The 24,987-nt window shown below is 51.2% G+C and overlaps 9 protein-coding genes across 9 annotated transcripts; 8 read left to right on the top strand and 1 right to left on the bottom strand.

Annotated features, from left to right (window-relative positions):
- Positions 1-143: 143 nt before the first annotated feature.
- On the top strand, positions 144-1,962 carry COCCADRAFT_35079 (uncharacterized protein; the record flags this gene model as incomplete). Its single annotated transcript, XM_007712122.1, has 3 exons — positions 144-220; positions 451-1,817; positions 1,871-1,962. 3 exons carry the CDS (start codon positions 144-146, stop codon positions 1,960-1,962), a joined length of 1,536 nt encoding a protein of 511 aa, XP_007710312.1.
- A 972-nt stretch (positions 1,963-2,934) lies between these two features.
- On the top strand, positions 2,935-6,893 carry COCCADRAFT_3376 (uncharacterized protein; the record flags this gene model as incomplete). Its single annotated transcript, XM_007712096.1, has 7 exons — positions 2,935-4,411; positions 4,463-5,249; positions 5,302-6,132; positions 6,178-6,229; positions 6,339-6,444; positions 6,504-6,735; positions 6,782-6,893. 7 exons carry the CDS (start codon positions 2,935-2,937, stop codon positions 6,891-6,893), a joined length of 3,597 nt encoding a protein of 1,198 aa, XP_007710286.1.
- A 640-nt stretch (positions 6,894-7,533) lies between these two features.
- Positions 7,534-10,447, top strand: COCCADRAFT_3377 (uncharacterized protein; the record flags this gene model as incomplete). The annotated part of the gene is made up of 3 exons (XM_007712097.1): positions 7,534-7,689; positions 7,829-9,228; positions 9,277-10,447. 3 exons carry the CDS (start codon positions 7,534-7,536, stop codon positions 10,445-10,447), a joined length of 2,727 nt encoding a protein of 908 aa, XP_007710287.1.
- Positions 10,448-11,448: 1,001 nt separating this feature from the next.
- COCCADRAFT_35082 (uncharacterized protein) lies at positions 11,449-13,953 on the top strand (the record flags this gene model as incomplete). The annotated part of the gene is made up of 2 exons (XM_007712123.1): positions 11,449-11,518; positions 11,570-13,953. The coding sequence occupies 2 exons, from the start codon at positions 11,449-11,451 to the stop codon at positions 13,951-13,953; spliced, it is 2,454 nt and encodes an 817-aa protein (XP_007710313.1).
- A 1,617-nt stretch (positions 13,954-15,570) lies between these two features.
- Positions 15,571-17,270, top strand: COCCADRAFT_24646 (lytic polysaccharide monooxygenase; the record flags this gene model as incomplete). Its single annotated transcript, XM_007712109.1, has 3 exons — positions 15,571-15,669; positions 15,719-15,806; positions 15,865-17,270. 3 exons carry the CDS (start codon positions 15,571-15,573, stop codon positions 17,268-17,270), a joined length of 1,593 nt encoding a protein of 530 aa, XP_007710299.1.
- Positions 17,271-17,841: 571 nt separating this feature from the next.
- COCCADRAFT_3380 (uncharacterized protein) lies at positions 17,842-18,696 on the bottom strand (the record flags this gene model as incomplete). Its single annotated transcript, XM_007712098.1, has 1 exon — positions 17,842-18,696. The coding sequence occupies one exon, from the start codon at positions 18,694-18,696 to the stop codon at positions 17,842-17,844; it is 855 nt and encodes a 284-aa protein (XP_007710288.1).
- Positions 18,697-19,251: 555 nt separating this feature from the next.
- COCCADRAFT_35085 (uncharacterized protein) lies at positions 19,252-21,189 on the top strand (the record flags this gene model as incomplete). Its single annotated transcript, XM_007712124.1, has 5 exons — positions 19,252-19,301; positions 19,354-19,645; positions 19,696-20,620; positions 20,669-20,933; positions 21,030-21,189. The coding sequence occupies 5 exons, from the start codon at positions 19,252-19,254 to the stop codon at positions 21,187-21,189; spliced, it is 1,692 nt and encodes a 563-aa protein (XP_007710314.1).
- A 519-nt stretch (positions 21,190-21,708) lies between these two features.
- COCCADRAFT_3382 (uncharacterized protein) lies at positions 21,709-23,369 on the top strand (the record flags this gene model as incomplete). The annotated part of the gene is made up of 2 exons (XM_007712099.1): positions 21,709-22,535; positions 22,592-23,369. The coding sequence occupies 2 exons, from the start codon at positions 21,709-21,711 to the stop codon at positions 23,367-23,369; spliced, it is 1,605 nt and encodes a 534-aa protein (XP_007710289.1).
- Positions 23,370-23,566: 197 nt separating this feature from the next.
- COCCADRAFT_35087 (uncharacterized protein) lies at positions 23,567-24,934 on the top strand (the record flags this gene model as incomplete). Its single annotated transcript, XM_007712125.1, has 2 exons — positions 23,567-24,230; positions 24,291-24,934. The coding sequence occupies 2 exons, from the start codon at positions 23,567-23,569 to the stop codon at positions 24,932-24,934; spliced, it is 1,308 nt and encodes a 435-aa protein (XP_007710315.1).
- Positions 24,935-24,987: the final 53 nt, after the last annotated feature.

Consider the following 24,987-nt stretch of genomic DNA (forward strand, 5'->3'; position numbering starts at 1 on the left):
TTAGTTGTGGTAGAGCTGTACACGTAAAGAGGTGCGCAAAGTTGGTGGGGTGGCCCGCTCGCTTGTATGGCCCGCTCGCTTGTAAAACACGTTACCCAATTCAGACACCGTACGGAGGCAGGCGCATCGCGTTGCCTCGCAACATGGCAGCAATGGAACTAACAATTACAACCCATTCGCTCGACAGCGCTCTCGAGATTCCCATTATGATGTGGAAAACGTAATGCACAGGTCGCGATCCGAGGCAAATGCAACATCGGGATTTGAAGAGCAGAGGCGCCTCGAGACCATGCAATCAGAGAAAGAGTTTGGAATGCCAGACCACCACAATACCGAGCCCGCCCCTTCATCACCAACACATGCGACTGCTTCAGCCGCCGTTCCAAATCCTTCGCTTGACAAGGATGGCGCAACTGAAGCCGACACCGTGCACAAGCCTTCAGTAGATAGCACTCTTGCGCCCTCCAACCAGGATCAAAACGCCGGCCCCACTCGCAGAGCAAAGTTCAAGGGCATATTCAGGAAAGAGCATGAAGACCACGATCATACCGGCTTGGACTCCCCCGAAGGTGAGGAACTATCCTTGGAAGAGCGCAAGAAGAAGGCTTTCAAGAGGAAGATTCCCGTTGGCGCCCAGATTCGCTTTGTCTTGTTTGGAGCCTGGATCAACGTCCTCCTCATCATGGTACCCGTTGGTTTTGCCGTGTACTATGCTAGGCTCAAACCTGTACCCGTCTTCATCATCAACTTCATTGCCATCATCCCACTCGCCGCCATGCTGAGCAATGCCACCGAAGAACTGGCCATTCGAGTTGGAGAAACTCTTGGAGGTCTTCTCAACGCCACTTTTGGAAATGCTGTCGAACTCATTGTCTCCGTCCAAGCCCTGCTCAAGAACGAAATCACCATTGTCAAAACCTCGCTCATCGGCAGTATGTTGTCCAACCTGCTGCTTGTCTTGGGTATGTCCTTTTTTCTCGGAGGTATCAACCGCGTGGAACAGTTCTTCAACGTGACTGTAGCTCAGACAGCAGCGTCGCTGCTTGCTCTCTGTATCGCATCCCTCATTATTCCGACTGTGTTCCACAACACAATTGCCGAAGATGACGCAGTCGCACACGACGGCCGCGAAGATGCTGTCAGGAACCAGGAGCTATCTCACGGAACTGCCGTCATTCTTCTCCTCGTCTACGCTTGCTACCTCGCTTTCCAGTTGAAGACACACTCCACCATGTACAACGAGCCCAGTCAAAAGGTGCCCAAGCGCAAGTCCGGCAAGAAGGAAGAAGGTGATGCATCGCGCGGCATTGCAGCCATTGGTGCTGGTACTGCCGCAGCGTCTGGAGGCGGCGTCAACATGACTACACTTTTCAAGAACCCAAACTCGGACGAGGAGGACGACGAAGACGAATTCGAAGAGCCATCGCTTTCTGTCATTGGGGCTCTCATCACTCTCGCCATTTCTACTACCCTTGTTGCTTTCTGTTCGGAATTCATGGTCTCCAGTATCGATGGTCTTACTGCCACTGGTCATGTCTCCACCACTTTCGTTGGTCTTATCCTGCTTCCCATTGTGGGTAACGCCGCCGAGCACGCCACTGCCGTCACCGTCGCCATCAAGGATAAGATGGATCTCTCCATTGGTGTTGCTGTCGGTTCCAGCATGCAGATTGCGCTTCTTGTTTTCCCTCTGATCGTCATTCTTGGATGGATCTTGGGCAAGGACTGCATGACGCTTTACTTCGACACTTTCCAGATCGCTACATTGTTCGTCTCAGTGTTGCTTGTAAACTACCTCATCCAAGACGGAAAGTCACGTAAGTTTATACTATCCAATATGCAACTTGGACATTCTGCTAACAAGATACAGATTGGCTCGAAGGCATTTTACTCATGGCGAGTTATGTCATTATTGCTCTTGCAGCCTGGTTCTACCCCAACCTCGATGAGGAGCAGTGCTAGATACTTTTTGTTTAATATGCTTCATCTTTCTTTTCTTCGTCATATACTTATTACGCGGGAGTTAGATTAAAGGCGGCGATCAGGGAGTTTTATTTTTCTACTTGCAGTACGTACAGGGATTACAGTTGTCATGTCAATAGTACTTTCGATACCCTGATATCCTCAAAAAGCGAGTGCTTAATTGAGATGAATATAACGCATAATTTCTACGGTTGTGGTCCAATGTCTTTGCAGCCTTGTAGTGGCCATGGTGATGTAGGGGAGAGAGGGGCGCGCCTGCCATGATGAATTCAATGCACCTTCCTCACTGGTATCATGACAACATAACATCAAGGATCATATCTCGTCATCAACTTTAGCATCTTATGTCTCACTTCACTTCTCTTATATCAGCGTATAAATTTTCTCTCACTTACAGCCGCTGAGTATACTTCACCATTCCTTTACATACTATGGTTTCCATCCCAAGTTTCTCACCTCCCAATTCTCACTTGCTCTCTTGGAGATACTAGTAGAGACACTTGTGGGCTCTCACCTGGCGCTTCCGGGTCCGCGATAGCTGCGCAGTATACAGACTTACTCCATGCTAGGCTTAGGTATATCTTTTGCCATACATGATTAGTCTTCTTCTCTCTTACACTATCTTACTCATCTTTTCTACTACATTACATCACTTCTGCTCCACCACAGCACTTCCACATCTTCTTTCTCATACCACGCCTCTTCTTTCTTGCCTGGTTGGTTCCCAGGACTACTTCCATCAATTCTTACACATATCGCCATCGTGCCCAGTTCACAATTACAAATTGCTCTGCCCTACTTACCACCCGTCATTGTGCGCACTCCAATCTGTGAGAGCTGTTCCATCACCACCCGTATTCACATCCCACCCACATAGCGGTATGTATCATTGAAACACCCATCTCACGCTCGTACATTGTCGCTTCACCAAAACTGACAGCTTAAGTCATTATGGGTGAACCCAGCAAGGCCAATGATGACAGCGATATGACGGATATGCAAGCCCCAGTTCCAGAAACCGCCCAAGTTAGCGACGAGGCCATGATCGACTATGATGACCATGTTCAGCACGAGATCGATACACCTCCATCTCATGTAGAAGAACATGTCCAGCACGAGTCCAACTCATTGCTCGGTCCAGAAAGCGATCCTATCCAACCCGACGATCCCGATTCGTTGTTCATCCCAGAAATTGAACCCACTCCACTGAGAAACTCTAATCCATCGGTTGTCTCAGAGAGTGACCCTACTGCAGCGAGCGCCTCCCAATCATTGTTCATACCAGAAACCGACTCCGCTCCATCAAGCAACTCCGACCCATTTCCCACCCCAGAAAGCGATGCCACTCCATCGGGTACCTCACATCCACATCCTTCTTCCGACGACACGATTGCGCCTCAAAATCTAGGGTTTCCAGCGCCTACAAAGCCCCCGTCGACTACATCCACCGCCCAGTTACGTGATAGAATACGCAGCAGGCAACAAAAATTAAAAGACAAGAAGAGACCAACGGCTATCCAAACGGGGCCAAACTTACCTCACACCATTGCACCCACTGAATCCTGTCATCCTGAAGATGATGATAAAGCAGACATAAGAGCAGCAGAAATATTTGAGGAGAAAATGCGATACTATGATAACGTCAAGAAGGCCAATAATGGAAGCCTTCCTTTCAGGCTCGAAATCGAACAGTTAAAGTTACAACTCGCCGAAACAGCCAGAAGGAAAAAACGAGCGCGTGATATTGCCAAGGCTATAGAAGACGATTCTATCGACCCAGCTGTACCCCGCATGTTTGATATTGAGCAAGATGTTGAGGAAGACGAGCTATTTGATACCGACTTTGTTCAACCTCGCACTCGCAAGGAAGTTTGTATGCAAGATACAGAACTCCAGAGTATGATGACTGCAATAGATGCTATGAATGACAATCCAAAAAGAAAGCGGAAAAGGAAGACGGTAGGCGGAAGAGCAGATGTCACTCTTGGTAAAATCACTAAAAGTGGTAAACGCTCCAACAAGAAACAAAAGTTGATTGATGATGGGGCCCAAAAAGCCACATCTCTTCTCTATTCAAATGTTTTTACTGAACAAGCTGCTCCAGATGCACCGGAGCAACCATTCTTCACGTCGAGGACCAAGATACAGGCGCTGAAAGAACTTGTTGCCAGTGTGCCTATTGAAGATGAGAAGCAGGCAAGAAGTGACGCAACCATTTTGATGAAAGCAACAAGACAATTTAGTAGGAATGCAGTCAAACCTGATGCCAAGAGCGGTCTATGGTCAGTCAAAGGCATGAAGACAACATTGAAGGCGTATCAGGTCCTTGGCACTGGATTTATGCGCCAACGAGAAAATGCCACTGAAGAGCCAAGGGGGGGTATACTGGCGGATCAAATGGGACTTGGTAAAACGCTTATGACGTTGGGTAAGTGATCGGCAGAAAGGAAAGCATAGTGGCTGTATTAACTTTTCACAGCGAATATCCATGACGGTCGACCACCAAAGGGTAGCGGTCGCCCCAGGACTACCCTCATTGTTGCTAGTCCCGCACTTCTCACTCAATGGAAGAGTGAAATTGAAAAACACAGCTCAACCGAACTGAAAATTATGCGGTACGGGGCTGGAACACGTGATAGCTTTAACGCTTCCTCGGAAATCCTAAAAGGTCATGACATCGTCCTTACCACGTACAACGAGGTGATGTTATCTCACCCAAAAACGGAACCTCCGGAAAGTTGTGAGACCGAAGACCAGGAGAAGGCATGGTGGCAGGAAACTTGGGAGCAACGAGGCGCCCTGCACCGCGTACATTTCTTACGCATAGTCCTGGATGAGGCACATGCTATCAAGAACCATATGTCGCGCACATCAATTGCCTGTCGTGCGCTACAGGCTGATCACAAGTGGACTTTGAGTGGAACTCCTATCCTCAACAGCTTGACTGAGCTCTACCCTTACTTCAAATTCCTTGGCGTTCCACTTACAGGCAGCTTCGAAGACTTCAAGGATGACTACTGCAACCCAAATAGTCAAGAGAGACTTTTAGTGAGACTCTCTCAATTCATGATCCGTCGCACTCATGCAAATACGATCATGGGAGCTCCCATTGTCAAGCTGCCTCAGGCTCATCAAGCCACGTACTGGTGTAAGTTCAATCCGGTTGAACGCTGCATTTACGAAATTGTCCGCAGTCGCTTTATCAAACGGACACAGACCATAATAAAGAATAAGGGCTTGAAAAAGTCCTATTATAACATCTATGTGTACGTGCTGATACTTTTGAAATTCAGCTATTAGAGTTACTAACTGATACAGGATGTTTCTAAGACTCCGCCAACTGACAGCCCATATTCTCATGCTTCAATTTGTTATTCGAGACCTCCTTGAGCTGGAAGATATTGAGCACATTAAACAGGTGCTTCATCAACATACAGTGGATAGTAATACTCAATCTAGGAGCACAATCATCGCAGTTCGAAAGCAGCTCCAAAAGATAGCAGACGAGGAAAAGAAAAAGAAATGCGATGATTTGAAAGCGAACAAAGAAGGCAAAGGCCAAGATCAAAATAGTATCACTGACGAGGAGGAGGAAGATGAAGAAGAAGACGAAGAAGAGGAGCCAAAGTTAGATGATCGTTTCGAGGCGGGTGGGAATTTTGGCAAAGACTACAACTTTGGGCCCTTTCTTAGCAGTCTCCAAACAGGAAAGAGCTGGGAAAGAGCTAAGAAAACAGCCAAGTGCAGCGCCTGCGGAAAAAAACCACAACAGCCTATGCTCACATCCTGTGGGCATCTGATTTGCGCTGAGCCCTGTTACTCAGAGGCATGTGTTGAGGCGGCTGAACAGGGGGAGGAGAATCCAGTTTGCAAAACCTGTGGTGTCATACCTACATCTATCATTGCATGCGACATGGAAACTGATCCCCAAGACATCCCTGCATCTGGTACGCGATCGAATGGCAAGAAGAAGAAAAACAAGGGGCGCAAGCGCATCGACCGTGAAGACATTGCGCACGACTGGCTTGCTTCGCTGGACGACGATGTCCTACCTTCCGCGAAAACAATCGCAGTCAAGTCACAGATTATGAACTGGATCAAGGAGAACCCGAAAGTTAAGATCATCGTCTACACCCAATTTCTTGCTATGTAAGTTCGATTCACATCCTGTGTATATATGCTAAAGATCTACAGGATTCAAATTTTGAGACGTGTTTGTCAGAAAGAAGGCTGGAATGCCATTCAGGTAAGTTGCTATCTAGCATGTCCCAGTAATATGTTCACGGTTGCTAGGGAACGCTATGGAAACTGTTTCTGAGTGCGCTGGGAGTTCAAACCGCTAATCACCAACGTAGTACCACGGCAAGATGAGCCTCACGGCTCGCAATAACGCCATTCAATCATTTGGCCGCAAAGAAGATGACGTGAGGATCATGCTGGCAAGCATGCAATGTGGTGGCTGTAAGTGCTAGTACCTGTGGCAGCTTCTATGCCACAATTATATACTAATGATCTTGCAGTGGGTCTTAACCTGACTATGGCTTCTAAAGTTATCTTTATTGATCCTTGGTGGAACTCTGGCGCCGAGCAGCAAGCTTTCTGTCGCGTATTCCGCATTGGTCAGAAAGAAAAGACATTTATGAGCCGCCTTTGTGTCCAGAACACAATTGATAACAGGATCATCGAGATTCAAGAGCGCAAAGAGAAGGAGCTTGAAAGGGTGATGAAAGAAGGGGGTAGGCCGGTGCAAGGGTACGTTTTGTCTGCTGTGTGTATTTCCAGACTAACAAGGTCGCAGAATAAATATCCACAAGCTGATAGAGATGTTTGTGGGGGAAATAGGGGAGGGAGTTGACGACGATGCGTCTACCATGGCGGATGATGAGATGGAGGACTTGCAGCTGCTGTAAGAGTAGGCTTGGCGGTTATGGGGACAAGTCCTGGAGGGCGGAGGAGTGGTTTTGGAGAATGGCGTAGGGGTCTGGATCGTGAATGGATCTTGAGTTTCATGGGTGGTGTGGGAGCCTGGTTGATGGAAGGGACTTGCTTTTTTGCCTACAAACTTTCAAGCTGCCCTATCAGCAGTTGGGGTTTCTCTGGGAGATAGGCGCCAACAAAAGTTTGATTCCATCCAAAAGCCTTCGCAACAGCCGTGCCATGGCACGTCATTATCCTTTTTCTCAGACGCTTCCTGCAGGTATGGACGTGTTAGTGTGATGGGCGCGGGTGCAGAGGGAGAGGTGTAGATAAGAGGCGAGAGGCGGCCAATCAGACGAGGGATGATAGCGATGGCGCTTGGCGAAGGCAGGCGTCGCGTCTTCCCCGCCCCAATGCGATACCTGTGCTATCGATTGCACGCGCATACTGCTCGCCCCTGCTTGGCCGGCCATGGTGAGGGCGCAATACTTACAGAGGCGTGGAGGACGGCAAGCCCACAGCTTTTCGCGGGCCGCTGATTAATGTCGCGCGCTGACTGAAGGGCCCATCGGAGCGTGCGCCCCACCATTCCCCCCGCATCTTGCATCTCCGGGAAACCTCCCAAGAACTGTAATGGAGAACACCAGCACGGCGGAAGCGCAACCACCGACCACGGATACGCCCGCCAAGAAGGGACGACGAGGGAAACGGGACGCCGGGAGCGACGACTCGAAGAAGAGGAGGTGCATTTCTTCCGCCTGTGTGCCCTGCAGGAAGCGCAAGTCCAAGGTACGTACGTCGTCTTAGGTAACGGGAACTGCTCTGCTCGAATGCCTTTCTCCGGCCTCTACACTCCTTCTCCGCCTGCCCACCAACCTTGTCGCTCTCACGCCTCCTGTCACCAGCCGTGCGCTAATCCGAGGAACAGTGCGACGGCACCACACCAGCCTGCTCGGCCTGTGCCGCCGTTTACAACACGCCATGCATCTACGATCCGAACTCGGACCACCGCCGCAAGGGTGTCTACAAAAAGGACATTGACAACCTCAAAACGCGCAACTCAACCCTCCAGACCCTCATCCAGGCCATTCTTAACTATCCCGAGGACGCGGTTGCGGACTTGGTCCAGCAGATCCGGACATGTGAGAGCCTCGACTCGGTCGCTGAGGCCATCATCGCCAAGGAGAATGGAGAAGAGGATGACGATGAGCCCTTAAGTCCAATCGCACCGCCCGCGGCGGCACTTCCAGAGGGAAGCTTCGAGAGCCAGTTAAGCGGCAAGATGGGCGAGCTGCGGCTCGAGGATGGTTCTACAAGATACATTGGCGGAACGTCGCATCTCATCTACTTGGGCAAGGGCAACGACACCGTCGATTCGCCCGACACGTATTCGGACGACCAGTTCCAAGAGACACAGGACCCATTTTGCTCATGGACCACCGTGACCTCGGACCCGGAGCTGGTGCAACATCTGATCAGCATGTATTTTTGCTGGCACTACAGCTTCTTTACAACTCTATCCAAGAATTTGTTCTTGCAGGAATTTAGGCTTGGCAAACCGCTACCCGGATCTGGAAGGAAGAATCAGTACTGCTCACCTTTGCTGGTCAATGCCATGTTGGCACTCGGATGTCACTTCACATCATGGCCTGCTGCCAGAGCCATACGGGATGATTCAGCAACGGCTGGCGACCACTTCTTCAGGGAGGCCAAGCGGTTGATTATGGAGGATGATTTGCACGAGGTCCCCGCATTGACGACAGTGCAGGCTCTGGCCTTGATGTCCGTACGCGAAGCTGGTTGTGGACGGGAAGCAAAGGGCTGGGTATACAGCGGCATGTCCTTCCGGATGGCATGCGACCTCGGCCTCAATCTGGGCATGCATAGCAAGGATGTCATCGATGAGAACGAGGAGGATGCACGAAGGATCACATTCTGGGGCTGCTTCTTGTTCGACAAGTGTTGGAGCAACTACCTCGGGAGATTACCCCAATTACCCAACACGATTCTCACAGTACCCAAATTCGATGTCTTCCCTGTTGAGGATGCAGAGACATGGAGCGCAGTCACAGACTCTGGCCTAAGTCAAGCACATTCGCAGCCCAGTAGGACGCGTGCAGTTGCTCTCCAAATTTCAAAGCTCTGCGAGATTTCTAGCGACTTGATGAATGCTTTCTACAACCCCATTGACATGGACAAGGCCAAGGGAAGGCAGGCTGAGCTGAAAAAGCTTAGTGAGATACACATGAGGTTGGAGACGTGGAGACGGGAGCTCCCGAAAGAACTAGAACCGAAAGAGGGTGGCTTGCCCCATATGCTTGTCATGCAGTAAGTACTATCCACCGTCGCTATCAACTTGTACTAATGACTGTGTAGCATGTTCTTTCAGTTGCTTTACATCCATCTCTTTCGTCCGTTCCTAAAATACAACCCAAACAATTCACCACTTCCTGCCCATGTCTCTCCCCGAAAGCTCTGTACCCAGGCTGCTGCCATGATTTCCAAACTACTACGGTTATACAAGCGATCGCATGGGCTGCGGCAGATATGCAACATCTGCGTATATATTGCGCACTCTGCTTGCACAATACATCTTCTCAATCTACCCGAGAAGAACGCGAAGCGCGACATCATCCATGGTGTCAAGCATCTGGAGGAGATAGCAGAGGGATGGCTGTGCGCCCGACGAACACTTGGGATCCTCAGCGTACTGGCAAAGCGCTGGAATGTCGAGCTACCAGAAGAAGCTGCCACAGTGCTCTCCCGTACTGATGCCAAGTTTGGTCCCTGGAATGAGGTCAGCACTCCAAAAGCACAGCGCCGCGCGTCTGTACAGACCAGCCAGCATCCCTCGCCAGCAGATCAAGCTTCACCGAGTCTCCAACCATACAGCATGAACATGGCCAATATGACAGCACCGCAACTGTACAACCGAACAGCCCTGGCAAACAATAGCTCCGTAAGCTCTAACCCTTCTGCCCGTCCTTCTAGCACCCACTCTCTACCTCCCTCGGACCCAAACGCTCTGGCTTACATGCGCACTCAGCAACACCCTACTACACCTCAGAGTTACTCGGCTACCCTAAACGCTCCTACTCCAGCCTCGACACAAGGACGCCGATCCGTCGACGGCGGTCACACCACTGCTGGGAACTCGCCAAGCCAGCTCTTTGGTGGTGTTGATCAGCTTCTACGCGAAGGGCAGGATTGGATCTACCGCGATCAAACACAACTTGCAACTGATTTCGAAAATTGGAACCCCCAAGGAGTAGATGATATCGCGAGTTGGTTTGCAAGCACAGCCAATCCTACAGGTGTCTTCCAGCCTACGACTAATGTTGCTCCTATGACCGGCAATGAGATTAACGGTGGTCCGGTGGGTGGTGGTGGCGGTGATGATAGCGTCATAGCCGCTACTAATGGATATCCCAACGGGAGGTTCAACGGCAATGGCAATAACTCCAATGGAAACGGGTTCGGGGCTATGGGGCTCAACGGCGCGGGCTTGCAGGGATTCACCTACGATGAGCAGAGTTGGTATCAATAATGTGTTTCCATCATGGATGGCATCACGTGTATACTCTTTTGACAACCACGCCTCATGGGCTTTTGCTCACTGGAGGAGCTGTTGGAATTTCTCGCGTTGATTTTTTCGATTGTCCGTATATCTAGCGAGGATACACCCCGTTTGTTTTGTTTTCTTCGTTCTGATGTATAGCAAGTTATTTTTCTTCTATTTCAGCGATTTCTTTTCGGGAAAAAAAGACAAGGGGACGAACAAAGTGAGGAATTTGTACACGAATGAATAGATTATACGTTGCTTTGTCTTGTTGTTTTCGCTGTTGGCTGGGTCGGGTAGATGTATGCGTGAAAGGAATGCGAGTGGCCGAATGAGTGTTCTGCCGAAAATTCGCATAGTATAATCTATCTGTGCTTTAGACACTACGGGCACGTGGTGAAGGTTCCTTCAAAGATTGACGGGCACAAGGCTGAACCGTATCTAGTGGCTTACCGCGCTGCACGAATGGTGCAACCTGGTTATCGCCCCCAATGTCAGCAATGCCGCTTTGGCGTGCAACCTTCAGTTAGTCTGAAGTAGCGCTACTAGGATATCGTCCAGTAAATAGTTGTGCTCCGAGGCGAAGCTTTGCTTAGATAAGCTGCAACTGTCGTGAATGTGTGACAATCCAGGTAGCTGTGGGTCGCACTGTACTCCGCTCCGCTGTGATATACACAGGCGCTCTGGCATCAAATGTCCACGACATTGACGAGACTAAGACGGTGTAAAATATGCGTCACAATGGGGCTACATAACACGTTTTCTCATTGCAGCTTGGTCACATGCATGCGTGTGATCACACAATATTGGGCGACCTGAGCTCTTTCCGCCCCCTATTCCAATCAAATCCTCCGTTTCAAGCCACAATGACAAGCCTTCCAGCCCCGTCCATGATTTAACCACCCAGCTGTACCTCGCGATGCGTTCAATGATGCGGCGCTTCATTTGCTCCCCAGGCACGTCGTGGACGCATTCCACAAGCTAGCACAATGAGCTTTGGCGTCGGTCTGGGAGACATACTCAAGGTGTGCGAACTAGCGGGGAGGGTATACAAGAATTGTCAGTTGTTTGACAGCTCCGCAAACTTGTAGTATGCTGATTGAAACGCAGGTCGTGACTGTCCTGGAGAGTACAAGACTTTGACAAGTGAAACACGCAGTCTCACTAATCTACTCGACGACATACAAGACAAGTTCGACAAGATACCGGAGAGTAAGCAGCAGCAGCTTATCGAGGCGTATACGCCATGCATCGAGGTCTTGGAAGAGCTCGACAAGATTCTGTTGCACTACAATGGGCTCGACACAAAGAGCAAGCGTGCGTGGGACCGTCTTAAATTCGATCCAAGCACATTGCGAAACTTGCGCGAGCGGCTTGTTGCGAGCGTGGCGATGCTCAACACCTTCTACACCTCCCTGATACACGATGTCCAGGTCCTGATACTGGAGGCCTTGGAGAGACTGGAAAAGGACTATAGAGGCGGGCATCGCGAAGAAAGCATTAGTTCGATTGAGCGACTCACTTCTGGCGCCCGGGAAGACGACGATGAGGATGACGACGAGGCATGGCGCCAGATCATACGCGATTTGGAAGATGTCGGCATCTCTCAGCAGCAAGCTTTGGGCTATCGCGATGTCATTGTAGACTGGCTCGTCGCTGCGGTGAATGAAGGGAGGCTTCTCGAGGATCGACCGGAGCATGAGCCGTACTCCTCATTGTCCCAAGATCTCAGGCCGGTACTTCCTGAAATTAATGTTGGAGAATCATCTAGTGGCCTGGACATGCCTACAATCGTCACGCCTATGGAGAGCAGTTGGTCACCACCATCACGAACGCCTCCTCCCATACCCCGCCCACCGATACCACAAGTCCACATAGGCTCAACTCTTTCGGTGGCTTCACAAGCGCACTCTGCTGTATCGTTACCAAACATGCCACTGGACACTGATTCAGATGATTCTTCGCTGTATGCAGGGCCACATCGCTCAGCGGTCACCACCCCCTCTGCTCGATCCAATACCTTTCCAATTCCACGTGTGCCAGTTCCTCGTTCAAGCGGGTTGCTCTGGGCGACGAATACAGACGGTCCTGACCCAACGCTATTTACATCATCGTCTGGTTCTGGAACACAAACACCCTCTATTCCTGCTCCTCCACTGGACAACGACTTGCCCCCATCATATTTCGAGAAAGGCACATCTATTACGATAGATCTCAATTGGACGGCTCATCAGGTGGTGGCTGCATGGGCTCGCCACGACTTTGTCAGTGCAGAAAAGCACCTAGAAAATCAGTTAGCAGCTGTCGACCGCGGACAGAGGTGTATATCTGGTACTCAACCTGATCGTCGCATTCTCAAGCATCTGCTCGGAGTATGCGCATCGTTCACAGGAAAGTTTTCAAAGGCAAAGGAGCTCTTTGAAAGTGTCTTTAATGGGGCTTTTCTCGATTTCCAGAATCTAGATGATGGCGACATAGCTGCTGCGCGATGGCTGGGAGACATTTGTTTACATACTCAAGAACACGCAAACGCCATGCTCGCCTACAGTGTTGCTTACGAAGGATCCGTGGGCCGCTATGGAGCGACCAGCGAACGTGCCCGACGAGTGGCAACTGAGATAATACTCATCGATCACTGGCTGTTCGGGTTCAGGCGCATCGAGGCCACTCTCAACCTTAACCTTGACCCGACGAGTATCTTTCCATCGGCAAATGTTGTGGAGAAGAACAAGTTGATGATGAATGTCAAGAAGAGTGCGTACGAATTGGTCAAATCTACCAGCACCACACCAATCCCAGTGATATGCTTGGGACGACCAACATTCAATCTCGAGCCTCGACCGAGATACGAACTTAGATTGTCCGAAGGGTTTCTCGTGGGACCCCTGATATCCCTCAGCACCTGGCCACTTCCATGGGATCCACTTTTCCATCCTACAGACGCTGTGCAGCTAGACCGCTACATGAACACTGTGCGGGTTGCAGGTCATCAGTCTAGATCTCTCTACGATCGCCAATTACCTACCAACTCACTGGGCGACTCCAAAAAGCTGCACTTTCTTACCAAAAGAGGCAGTCGGTGGCTGATTAGTGCTGTTGAACAAGGCCTCAGCGAGATGGGGATTACGTATGCACACCATTGCTATGAACCAGCGATAGTGTGTTGTCTCAACCAACAACGTGAAGGCGTGGCCTTCTCGGAAGGGGTGGAGATACGCTTTTGCAAATTATCATTTCGGGACGTATATGGGATCAAGGTGACAGATGTGAAGTGGGCCACTCGAAGGGTTGCGAAGCCCAGCGTGTACGGTGAGATACCGCCGAAGTTCCGCAGCGCAGCGGACTTTAGGGAAATTATCAAAGGTGTGCTAGACAGAGCAGAGGAAGAAGAGAACAGTCTGCCAAAGCCTGTTCCCAGCATAGCTCTCGGCGTCTCCAATGGATATCAGCAGGCGCCCCACACATCACTGTACAAGCCACCCATGTATGGCTGAGTAGTCAAGTCATTTACTCTTTCCGAGTTAATGTAATCTTTTTCTGAGTACGGTATAGGTGCAGTAGGAAACCACGTGTTATATGGCCGAATTTGCTGTTTTATGATTGTGGCACAGGTTCGGATTCATTTGCGTAGCTTACATCTGGAGATTTTGCAGCGGCGAGACCCGTTTTGGAGCGTAACCACGTTTGGGCGATTACCCGAATGCTCGGCGGCTCGGGAAACCGGAAGGTCGAGTTATTTTGGTGTTGGGAATAAGTGGTGTGGTGGGGTGTTACGAGCAATCGACATCATGTCAGGTTCCACATGGGAAGATAGGATATTGAAGGGGCTGCTAGAAGAATCAACGTTTGCATCCGTCGTTCCCCAACGGTCCGCGATGACGAGCGTTTTAGTCAATACGGCGCCACGGCTCAGGGCGAAGGGAAGTACGAGCGCCAACCCCTGCATGCATATGGGAAAAGAAAACGAACAAAGCGGTTGCCCGGAAGCTGGAGGCGCATGTTGTAGAAGGAGATGAAACCATGATTATCGTTGTTTGCGCCCAAGGACTCAGGAGGGAATTGGCGATGTCATTACTTTTCGATCGAGCAAAGGAGGAGGCGCAAATTTGGCCTCCATGACGGCCGTCGGAAGCGGGGGTAGCAATCAATTTGAGGACGGGCCTCTCTGTTAGCGTCACAGACGGATCTTTGCGATGGGAGGAGGACTGGCGAAATGAGAGTCGGCCTGAGCAGCGATGATGTGGGCTCCCCTTCTGCAAGCGCCACGTTAATATAATGAGACCTCCTGAACCAAAATAAAAAAAAGTCGACAGCGACCTGAAGTCCCTAGCGCGCGCCCTGGGGGCTGGATCTGCGCGGCTCGAGAACACAGCCGCTCCATATCGATAACCGCCCCCCCCCCCGCTCCTGACGTTATACAAGCGGCGCCTGGACACGCCTTGGGGCCGGCGATGAGCATGTACGAGGGGCGATGGCGCTCGAGAGTTGAAATGAGAGGCCTGGTACCTGACTTGGCGTCGTCTGCAAGGACGCCACCTAGCGGGCAAACCATTGCGGAATGTAGACTAGGCCGCTCGCTAACACTCTTCGTTTGTGTTTCATGTTTCAGAAGCACAACCTCGTCTCTCCGCTAAGTGGCCGACAGGGCTCGAGGCTGACTGCAGCCTGCGCAACCAAGCGTCTCTCCTAAAGGAAAATAATAACACTCCGCTGCAACGCCCGGCAGACGTGTGTCGCAGGGCCTCCAAGGGCGCCAAGGCATGCGCCGCCCGCACGTAGCAACCGGGTGGAAATCACTCATCCGCCCATGTCCATCACCCGGCCTAGGCTCAGCGGCGGGTGTGATGGAAGGAGTAGAAAGGCCCCGTCATCCCCGACTCTTTCTTTCCTCACCCCCACAAGGACTCAGAATCCCAACTTGTTGTCTGTCTCTCTTTTCAAAGGCTCTTTGTGGCCTGTTTCATTCCTTCCCTTGTCGCTAGCTCGGCATATTCATTCATTACCTTGAGTCCTAGTGACCAAAAACCCTTACAACTTCGGTTCCAGTCGTCACTACCAAAAAAACCACGTTGTTTTCTGCCCTTCAAGTCAACTGTTGAAGATCGAATACCATGAAGACCCAATCTATCCTTCTCGCGGCCCTGGCCTCGGCCCCCGCTGCCCTTGCCCACACTGTTTTTACTGACTTCTACGTTGATGGCGTGCCTCAGGTATATGGTGTTACTTGCTTTCTATGCGACTTGGACTAACAATTGTCAGGGTGATGGTGTTGCTATTCGCATGAACCCTTCAGGAGAGCACACTAGCTCCCCTATTGGCAGCCTTGATAGCACTGACATGGCTTGCAGTATGTCCCCTTTATCTTGGTGCTCCCTTAGCGCATCATGACTGACCAAACTTGACAGATGTTCAGGGTACCAAAGGAGTCTCGCGCACCCAGACTGTCCAGGACGGTTCCGTTCTTACTTTTGAGATTCGCGAGTGGCCCGATGACCCATCCAAGGAGCGCCTTGATCCCGGCCACAAGGGTCCTTGCGCTGTCTACCTGAAGAAGGTCGAGGACGCTACCACTGACACTGCTGCTGGTGATGGCTGGTTCAAGATCTTTGACCACGGCTATGACGCTGACTCTAAGCAATGGTGCACTGACAAGATCATTGCTAACAATGGTCTTCTTTCTGTCACACTTCCCGAGAACCTTCTGCAAGGCGACTACCTCGCTCGTCCCGAGATTCTTGCTCTCCATGCCGCCAAAGACGGTGACCCACAGTTCTACACTGGCTGTGCCCAAATCTTCCTCAAGAGCTCCGGAAACCTCGTTCCCGAGTCCACTGTGTCTATCCCCGGATACGTCAAGTACAACGAGCCCTCGACCGACTTTGACATCTACAACACTCCTGCTACCGAGTACGTTGTGCCCGGCCCCAAGGTCGCCAAGCTCACTGCTGGCGCGAGCAAGTCTTCTGCCACTGTCCAAACCAAGGGCCTCAAGCCCCAGGGCTGCGTCATGGAGAACGCAAACTGGTGTGCCAAGGAGGTCCAATCCTACACCGATGAGAAGGGATGCTGGGCTGCCGCTGAGGACTGCTGGGCTCAGAGCGATGTATGCTACGACTCCGCACCCCCAACTGGTGGCAAGAACTGCAAGCTCTGGCAGGACAAGTGTACCGACATTGGTGCGCAGTGCAAGGCTGGCAACTGGGTCGGTCCTCCTAACAAGGGCAAGGACCTTACACCTGCCAAGAAGTCCATCGATGTAGGCCTCATCATGCCCAATCAGGTCCAGCCTGGTGCCCCATCCAAGAACACGTCAGCGCCTTCATCCGAAAAGGAGCAGGAGGAGCCAGAGTCCACGCCTGCGCCCAAGCCTGAGACTGAGACCAAGCCTGAAGACTCCGAGTATCAGCCTGCGCCTGCACCTGCTAAGCCCGTTGTCGAGGCACCAAAGCCAACTCCCACCCCTGATGCGCCTGCAGCTCCATCCAACGATGAGTACGACAGCCCTCCTTTCATGGAGCCCACCAACTACCCTGCTGCTCCCCCTCCAGCCCCCTCCAAGCAGCCCACTACCCTCAGCAAAGCCCCCATCTCCACCATCACCGTTGCCCCTTCATCGGTCGGTGGCCCCAAGCCTACTCAGCCCCCTTGCCCCAAGGGATACAGGTGCGTCTACGTGACTGACCTCGTCGTCGTCACTACCACCGTCTACGTGACTGAGGGTGCTGCCCCCACTGCTACCCCTACCCCTAGCTCGGGGAGCTACATGAAGCGTGCTCATCTTCACCCGAGGAGGCGTCTGCACATGGCTTAAGCCTTAAGCTAGTGACTGGAAGACGTATAACTTACATCTATGACTTGGGCGTTTGAATCAAGGAAATCGGGTTACGTTCATGCCAACGCCATTCTCATTGGCTACTTTCTGGGACTTGAGGGTTGGGGTTTTCTTTTTTTGGGAGGGAAAACAAAATTCTTTTTTTTTACCTTTCTGCGACACTGTTTTGTTGTTCGCGAGTCTCATTGATTGACTCTGTTCTTTTTGGAAGGAGAGGGGGAATGGAATGTAGGATATGGAGCAGACCTTTTTGTCTTATATTCTTTCTTCTTCTCTTCTAAACTTCTTCTTTTTAACCCTTTTTTTGGCACAGATATGAATGAATCATGCTTGATATGACCATGACATGAAGAATTGTGCTGTCTTTTGAATGATTGCTGTGATGTTGATACTATGTTGTGTATGTGTGGAGATGCTGAGGGGAGAGGTTGCGTCATTGCAGATAGTTGGTCAAGGAAGAACAGAAAATGTATTTGCTTTGTAGATCATGGCCGTTGTTTTACCACTTGGCCCGATGTTTGGCCAGAATTCTCCGCGCTCAGCTCTATTTTCATGTCTCGCCCTCGATAGTGCGCACCTTGATGCTTCCGTCTTGCATACCAAAGTAGACGGCGACGGGCTTCTGGCCCCCGCGGACAGTCTTCATGCTTTGGTCCTGTTCACGTAGCGCCTGTGCATCGATGCCATTCAGGCCCGAGAAAATGCCAACCTCAAGGACACCGGTAAGGCCCTTGATGGCCCTGCTCAGGGTGTTAACCTCCCATGTTCCGTCCGTGCCGTCACCCTTTCCTTTACCCGCTGCTACATCCGCGGATGTAAGCAATGGGGGAAAAGGCGCATCGATGATGTAAAAATCCTGGTCCGTCTTCAGGGGCCCTGACTTCTCCAGTAGCGTCGTCCTTAGTTTAGGGCCTGTTGATCCCAGCATCCTCAGCGCACCGGCGACCTTGAGCTGAGACAGGGGCGCGACCTCGATAGGGATGGTGGGCCAGTTTGTCAAGAGACGGTTCTGTCTTTTTCTGTAGTCTGCGACGCAAACAAATTTTCTGGCGCGCTCAGCAACTAGCTTCTCCTGGAACAGACACGCGCCTCCTCCTTTTATGCAGTTGAGCTCTGCGTCGACTTCGTCGGCGCCGTCAAATGCTACGTCGAGCATGACGTGGTCGGGGAGACTGTCAAAGGAGATGGCAGTGAGGCCGGCATTGACGACCAATTGGCGCGATTGGAAGCCAGTAGGGACGAAGAGAATGTTGGGATTGGTCGATCGCTGCTTGATGGCCTCGACAACGTAGACAATTGTAGTGCCGGATCCAATTCCAACGTGGGTTGCCGCCGGATCAAAGTGGTCCGCAACGGCCTGTTGTGCAGCCGCACGTTTGGCAGCCTCGACATTTGTGTCGGTCATGGTTTTTGCGGTTTGGAGTGATGTAGTGTTGTGGAAGTGCCTTGAAAATGGCGGACCGGGTTGACCGAGGGATTTTTGTAGAAGAGATTTGCCGGTGGTGTAGATACGGGATGGATGTATAGCCAATCTAGGGATCGATAAATTTTGGAGGGGCAGTGGAGGCGTGAGATGACTGATGCTGCGGGCTTGCTGATTTATACTGGCAGTGCAGACGGGCAGAGGTCTCAAGGGCATGGGCCGGCGCGCTTCGCTAGCCTTCCTCTGGGCTTATATGTACAACGTATCTGAGAGTCTGAGACCTTCAGCAATGAGTCTAGATGATGCCGGGGGATGCAAGTGAATGATTTGCTCGTGACAAGGTGATAGGGCACGCGGCGAAAGATGACGCTGTTGTGCCCCGCCATTGGAATACCCCGCGGCAGGGGTCACGCCTAGCGCGAGCCGACAGCTCAAGCGCGTCCGGTGCCTGGCAGCTCTAACAGCGGTAACAAACATTCCTCTGCCATATCTCTCGGCCACTACCAGAAAAAGAAAAGAAAAGAAAAATCAGTGAGAATGGCAGACCTCCCTCCTCCCGTACAAGGTCCAACTGCCAAGGAGAAGAAGTATGTCACCTCATTGCTGCTAAACAGCACTACCACGTACTGACCGCAATAGGTACGATCGCCAGCTACGCCTCTGGGGAGCTACGGGCCAAGCTGCGCTCGAGAGCTCCCATATCCTCCTCATAAACTCAGGGCCGGGAGTTGTCGGCGTAGAAACACTCAAGAACCTCGTCCTGCCATGCATTGGCGACTTCACCATTCAAGACTCAGCCGTCGTCAATGAAGCAGACCTAGGCGTAAACTTCTTCCTGGAAGACCAACATTTAGGAGGCTTCCGTGCAGAACACACATGCAACCTACTCAAGGAGCTGAACCCAGATGTACAGGGTCACTTCATCACAGAGGTATAACCACGCTTTGCAGTTCGTCCATGATCGTCGGCTAATGGACCTAGCCTATCGAGTCGTGGCTATCACAGCCCAATGTCCTGCAACCATACTCGTTGATTATTGCGACCGCGCCTATCCGCCCCGATATCCTCGAAAATCTGTCTAGACATGCAAGCGCTGCGCTCGTTCCGCTATTCTATCTCCACTCCGTTGGCTTCTACGCTCACTTCTCCGTCCATCTGCCTCCCGCATTCCCCATTGTAGACACACACCCTAGCCCCGAAACCACATCAGACTTGCGGTTACTGCGACCGTGGCCCGAGCTAGTACAGTATGCGGAAGAGAAGACGGCCGACCTAGAAAACATGAAGGCTGAAGATCATGGCCACGTGCCATGGATAGCGCTGCTATTGCATTACTTAGAAAAGTGGAAGAAGGAACATGGGGGAGAGGTGCCACAGACTTACAAGGAGAAGACAGAGTTTAGGGCTTCCGTATCGCAAGCTGCACGTACAGACAACCCAGAAGGCGGCGAAGAGAACTTCGATGAGGCAGTGGCAGCTGTTCTGAAGTCTCTCAATCCACCACAAGCAAGTAGCGCCGTCAAGGAAATCTTTACAGCACCAGAGTGCCTTCTAGTCCGCCAAGACTCACCGAGCTTCTGGGTCATCGCAAACGCCATTGGCTTGTTCTATACAAAATACAATGTCCTACCAGTCCCTGGCTCTGTGCCGGACATGAAGGCTCGCTCAGCGGACTACATCGAGTTGCAAAATGTCTACAAATCCAAAGCGCGGCGCGATCTGGCAGAGGTGGTGGAGAGTGTACGATTTTTGGAGCGCAATGCTAACCGCAGTGTACCCATTGACGAAAAGGACATTGAGACTTTCTGCAAGAACGCAGCACATATCAAACTAGTGCGCGGTCGACCATTTCACATAGTAGAAGCGGGAGAGAAGATCAAATGGGGCGATCGCGCCAAGTCAATTGGTAAGTGTGCAGATATGAGAGACTGCCGAGTGAGCTAACAACCCACAGCTCAGACACTCACCTTCCCCGACTCACAGATCCCGCTGTACATTGCCTTTCTAGCATGGGATGAGTTTGCTGCGACGCACAATAAAGACGGTCTAGGAGGGGCGCCTCAAGTTGCCGGAGAAACCGACCCGGATACGGATTCAGAAAAGCTGATTGGAATCGCTCTTAAGATCGCCGATGACCTGATCAAAGAAGCGAATGTTACTATTGAGGAGGACGAGTATGCAACCATCCGATCACAGATTGGAGATTATGCACGTGAGCTGTAAGTACACATTGCAACACCAAACTTATTGTCATATGGATCTCTTGAAAAGGCGTCCGAACAACTATAGAAGACACTAAACTGACTATATGACAGTGTGCGAGCTGGTGGTGCTGAGTTGCACAATATTGGCGCTTTAGCAGGTGGTATGGTCTCACAGGAGATCATCAAAGTGATCACTGAGCAGTATGTCCCCGTCGACAACACTTGTGTTTTCGATGGCATCAAGAGCAAGAGCACTGTATTCAGAGTCTGAAGAAGATCTCCGATTGTTCTCGTACATTGTGCCGCAAAGGCATTCGGGTTTGTAATCAACAAGCAAGGAGCTGCGGCAAGGCTATCGTTTCCGAGAGTGGTGACTTCGCATCTGATTTTAGGAAGACAAAAGGTCCATCTTCACTTTCGGTTACAACAAATATAGTTGGCATTAGATATGGGTATGTCACAGGGGATTGCCAGAAGAAGAGTCAAATTCACCTACAGTCAACACTAAAATAACATGATTGTCTGGTATCGGTAGATTGATAGACAACAATTCAATGCGGACAACGTATCGAATGGCCATGAAAACTAAATCAGAATTGCCATCAAACCAAGAGTCTCTCAATTGTTCAGTGATTGAAAGAGCGAAAGAAACATCATCAGCGCCTGCCTTTGTTCTGAAGTGATACACTTGTGCTAGTATTTAACACTTTCATTCCTTTCTCACCCGATTTTTCACCCTAGGGTTTCACAAGTAACACGACACCTTGTTTGACATACCAAATTAACAAGCATGGTGAAAAGGCGCAATACTATTACAAAGCAACCTACTCTACTGTTGACTGCTGAACTCCGGCCGACAAGTGGCAAGGGAGAGGCAGCTAATTTCCAAGCGTTATCACGTGATGACGCATACGCGACTGGAGTCGCGTCTGACCCCGGCCAAACTCGTCTGCCTGTCAACATTCGCTCAAACCAGGCGCTTCCTGTCTGCAATAGACCCATGGACTCTTCCTTTGATCTTCCGGACTCCACCGACTGGATCAAAACGTCCTTACCCGCCTTCGAACCGCTCGAAGCTGCCTTGCGCTGTGAGGTCTGCAAGGAGTTCTACCATAACCCCGTCATCACGTCCTGCTCCCACACATTCTGCTCGATATGTATACGAAGATGCATCGCGTCGGACGGGAAATGTCCGAGCTGCAAGACAGGATGCTCCAGCGACAAATTGGCACCAAATATTGCGGTCAGAGAAGTAGTAATGCGGTTTCAAGAGGCGAGGCCGAAAGCGCTTGAGTTAGCGCGTGCAGACAAAGACGAGGAAGTTAAGGGCGGCCGCAGAAAGAAGAGAAAAATAGAAGACACAGATATAGAGGAAGACGAGAATGTTAGGCAAACTCGGTCTCGACAAACCCGGAGCAAAAGTCAGCGCAACGGAGGCGGAGCAGCATCGCCTGCTGTAGTCGCTGATAGCGAAGATGACGGTGACGAAGATTTTGTCCCAGATGGTATGGTCAAGTGCCCAGTCTGCAATCGCGCCATGAAGGAAGAGCTGGTCTACAACCACCTGGACACATGCACTGGGCCAAATGCGTCGCCGGGGCGCAATGCCAGGTCAAGGTATGTTTAACAGAGATATGGCCTTGCATAGCAAGAGACTAATCTTATTTCATAAGGACAAAACCAGCCTTCCCCGCGTTACAGACACGAAAAAAAGACCCTTCGCCTCCGCCAATAAGATTATCGCAACTCAATTATGCTATGATGAAAGAGACCGCATTGCGGAAAAAGCTACAAGAAATCGGCATCCCTAATTGGGGCACCAAAGACCTCATGAAGAGGCGACACATAGAGTGGATCAATATCTTTAACTCGAATTGCGACGCCCATGATAGTCTGAGAAAGAGCCATAGGCAGTTACTGAAAGAATTAGACGAGTGGGAACAGACCCAGGGCGGTAGATCGAACAACAAGGAGAGTGCGATCATGAGAAAGGACTTTGACGGCGAAGGCTATGCAAAATCGCATCGAACGGAATTTGAGGACTTGATTGCACGAGCGCGGCAAAAACGTGCCACGCCCAAAACAGACGACGAGGAGCGTTGTGGGCAAAACACGCCTGCAGACGGACAACGCACAAGATCGCGAGATGAGACTACGGCGAATGGTACCGATGGTCCCTCTCGAGAACCCATATCGAATCATGCTTCCCCAGGTACACATCTGCCAGGCTACGATCCCCACAATCCATCCGAACATGGCCAATCAGCGCCGGCCACCATGCCAGCAAAAGGTGAAGCAGCGAATAGCACGTCGACAATACATACTCTGAAATCCGACAATTCGATGCAAGGAAAAGAGATTCCCTTCGGGAGTCCGAGCCGTCAGGTGCCCATTTATGCGGCTCCTGAAGAACCAGTCAGGGACATGGAGGGTAATGCAGCCGTGCAATAGTAACCAGAGTATGCAGTTGGAATAGAACCTTGGTTGACCTCAAGGACTGCTTTATTCACATGTTTTCCAATATCCAATGTGCTGTATTTCAGTCCACGTCCCCTTCACCACTTTTTGAGGACAGAGCTAGCTTCACACTTCCCGTTTGCACCCAGGAGACATCAATATACAGCACAGTCAACCAGCCTTTACACGTCATGTCTCCACCTGACTCAGCACACTGTTTTGATGAGGGACCATCCATGGATTCAGGAATAGGCCTTCCATCTAGCCCAGCCCGTACCCCACCAGATGCGTCGCAGCTTACACGCCAATCCTCACTTTACCACCAACCACAGAGCGGTTATGAAGCTCTCCACCGTAAACTATGGGATTTTGAAGACACCACGCCCGTGCCAGTAGATAATTCAAACAAATACTCACTACACAATAGTGTGCGCTTCACCAATCAGACCGCCCTACCTCCCTCACGGCCTGCAAGCACAATTTCTTCCAAAGGAGATGGCCGATCAATCGGAGCGAAGAACTCGCAAATGCCTCCGAGGCCTCAGACGCCATACCCACGCCAGCGTAAAGCAGAACCTAATGAGACTCCCCATACCGGTGATGCAAAAGAGGTGTTGGGACCACAGAAAGGAAGAAAGACGCCAGTGCTGATGAACGCCCCGAAGCTACAATGGGACTTCACCAAGCCGCTTTTTGCTATGCCAAGTCAGAGCACCCTGGACGGTGAGGAGGAGGCTGATGAGAAAGAAGAAGTAGAGGTAGAGCGACGAAATCTCAGGAATGTAGAAAGGGCAAGCACGCCGATTCCTACGTCCACCTCAACGAAGAACAATGCACAGCACCGCAAAGCAAAAAGTAAGCCTTGTCAACTCCACTCGCAGGAAGTAGCTAGGCATTTACTAACAAATCCTCCAGGCGCACTCCCTCCAACCCAATCATCTCTCAGAATCTACACTGTCGAGCGACAAAGATCCCCTTCCCCCAAGCAACAACCATCTCCTCCACCCACGCCACACATCCCCGCTCTCCTGCGCGTCCTAGACGCAAACCTGCATCCCCAGCCCCACCAGCTACGTCCCTTACCGGAAACCGACGAGCGCCCCGAGCTCTCCAAGCCCCGCTACCAACTGTCACCCTTCCCCCGCTGCTATCAGACAAGGAGCAGAGATGCTTTCAGTCCAAACCATTCCTGCCTAGATGACCCACGCAACCAAAGCAGCAGTGGAAGTCTATATACCCAGCCTACCAGGGAAACCGATCCCTACCCCTTCACCACGACTGAGACGTTGGGGTTGCAGACCGCACGCCTATTGCCTGTGCAGCGTGTTGAACGCGCTGATGTAAGGTGTGGCCATGTTAGTAATGCGAACCGGCGGTGCTGCGATGTGCCGGATTTGAGTAGTGAGGAGCAGTATGAGGAGTTGAGGGGGGAGGTTGTGGGGAGTGCAGAGAAGACAAGGTTTGGGGCGAAAGCGAGGAAGGCGTGGGATAAGGTTCGGGGTTTGTTTTGTAGGAAGGATGGGGGATTGGGTGGAGAGCGTTGGGATAGCAATGTGTAGTGGTTGTGTTTGTTGGTGGAGATGAAGACTGTTCTTCGTGGTGGAAATATTAA

The sequence above is a fragment of the Bipolaris zeicola genome, assembly GCF_000523435.1.
Source record: "Bipolaris zeicola 26-R-13 unplaced genomic scaffold scaffold_39, whole genome shotgun sequence".
Taxonomy (NCBI): Eukaryota; Fungi; Ascomycota; class Dothideomycetes; order Pleosporales; family Pleosporaceae; genus Bipolaris; species Bipolaris zeicola.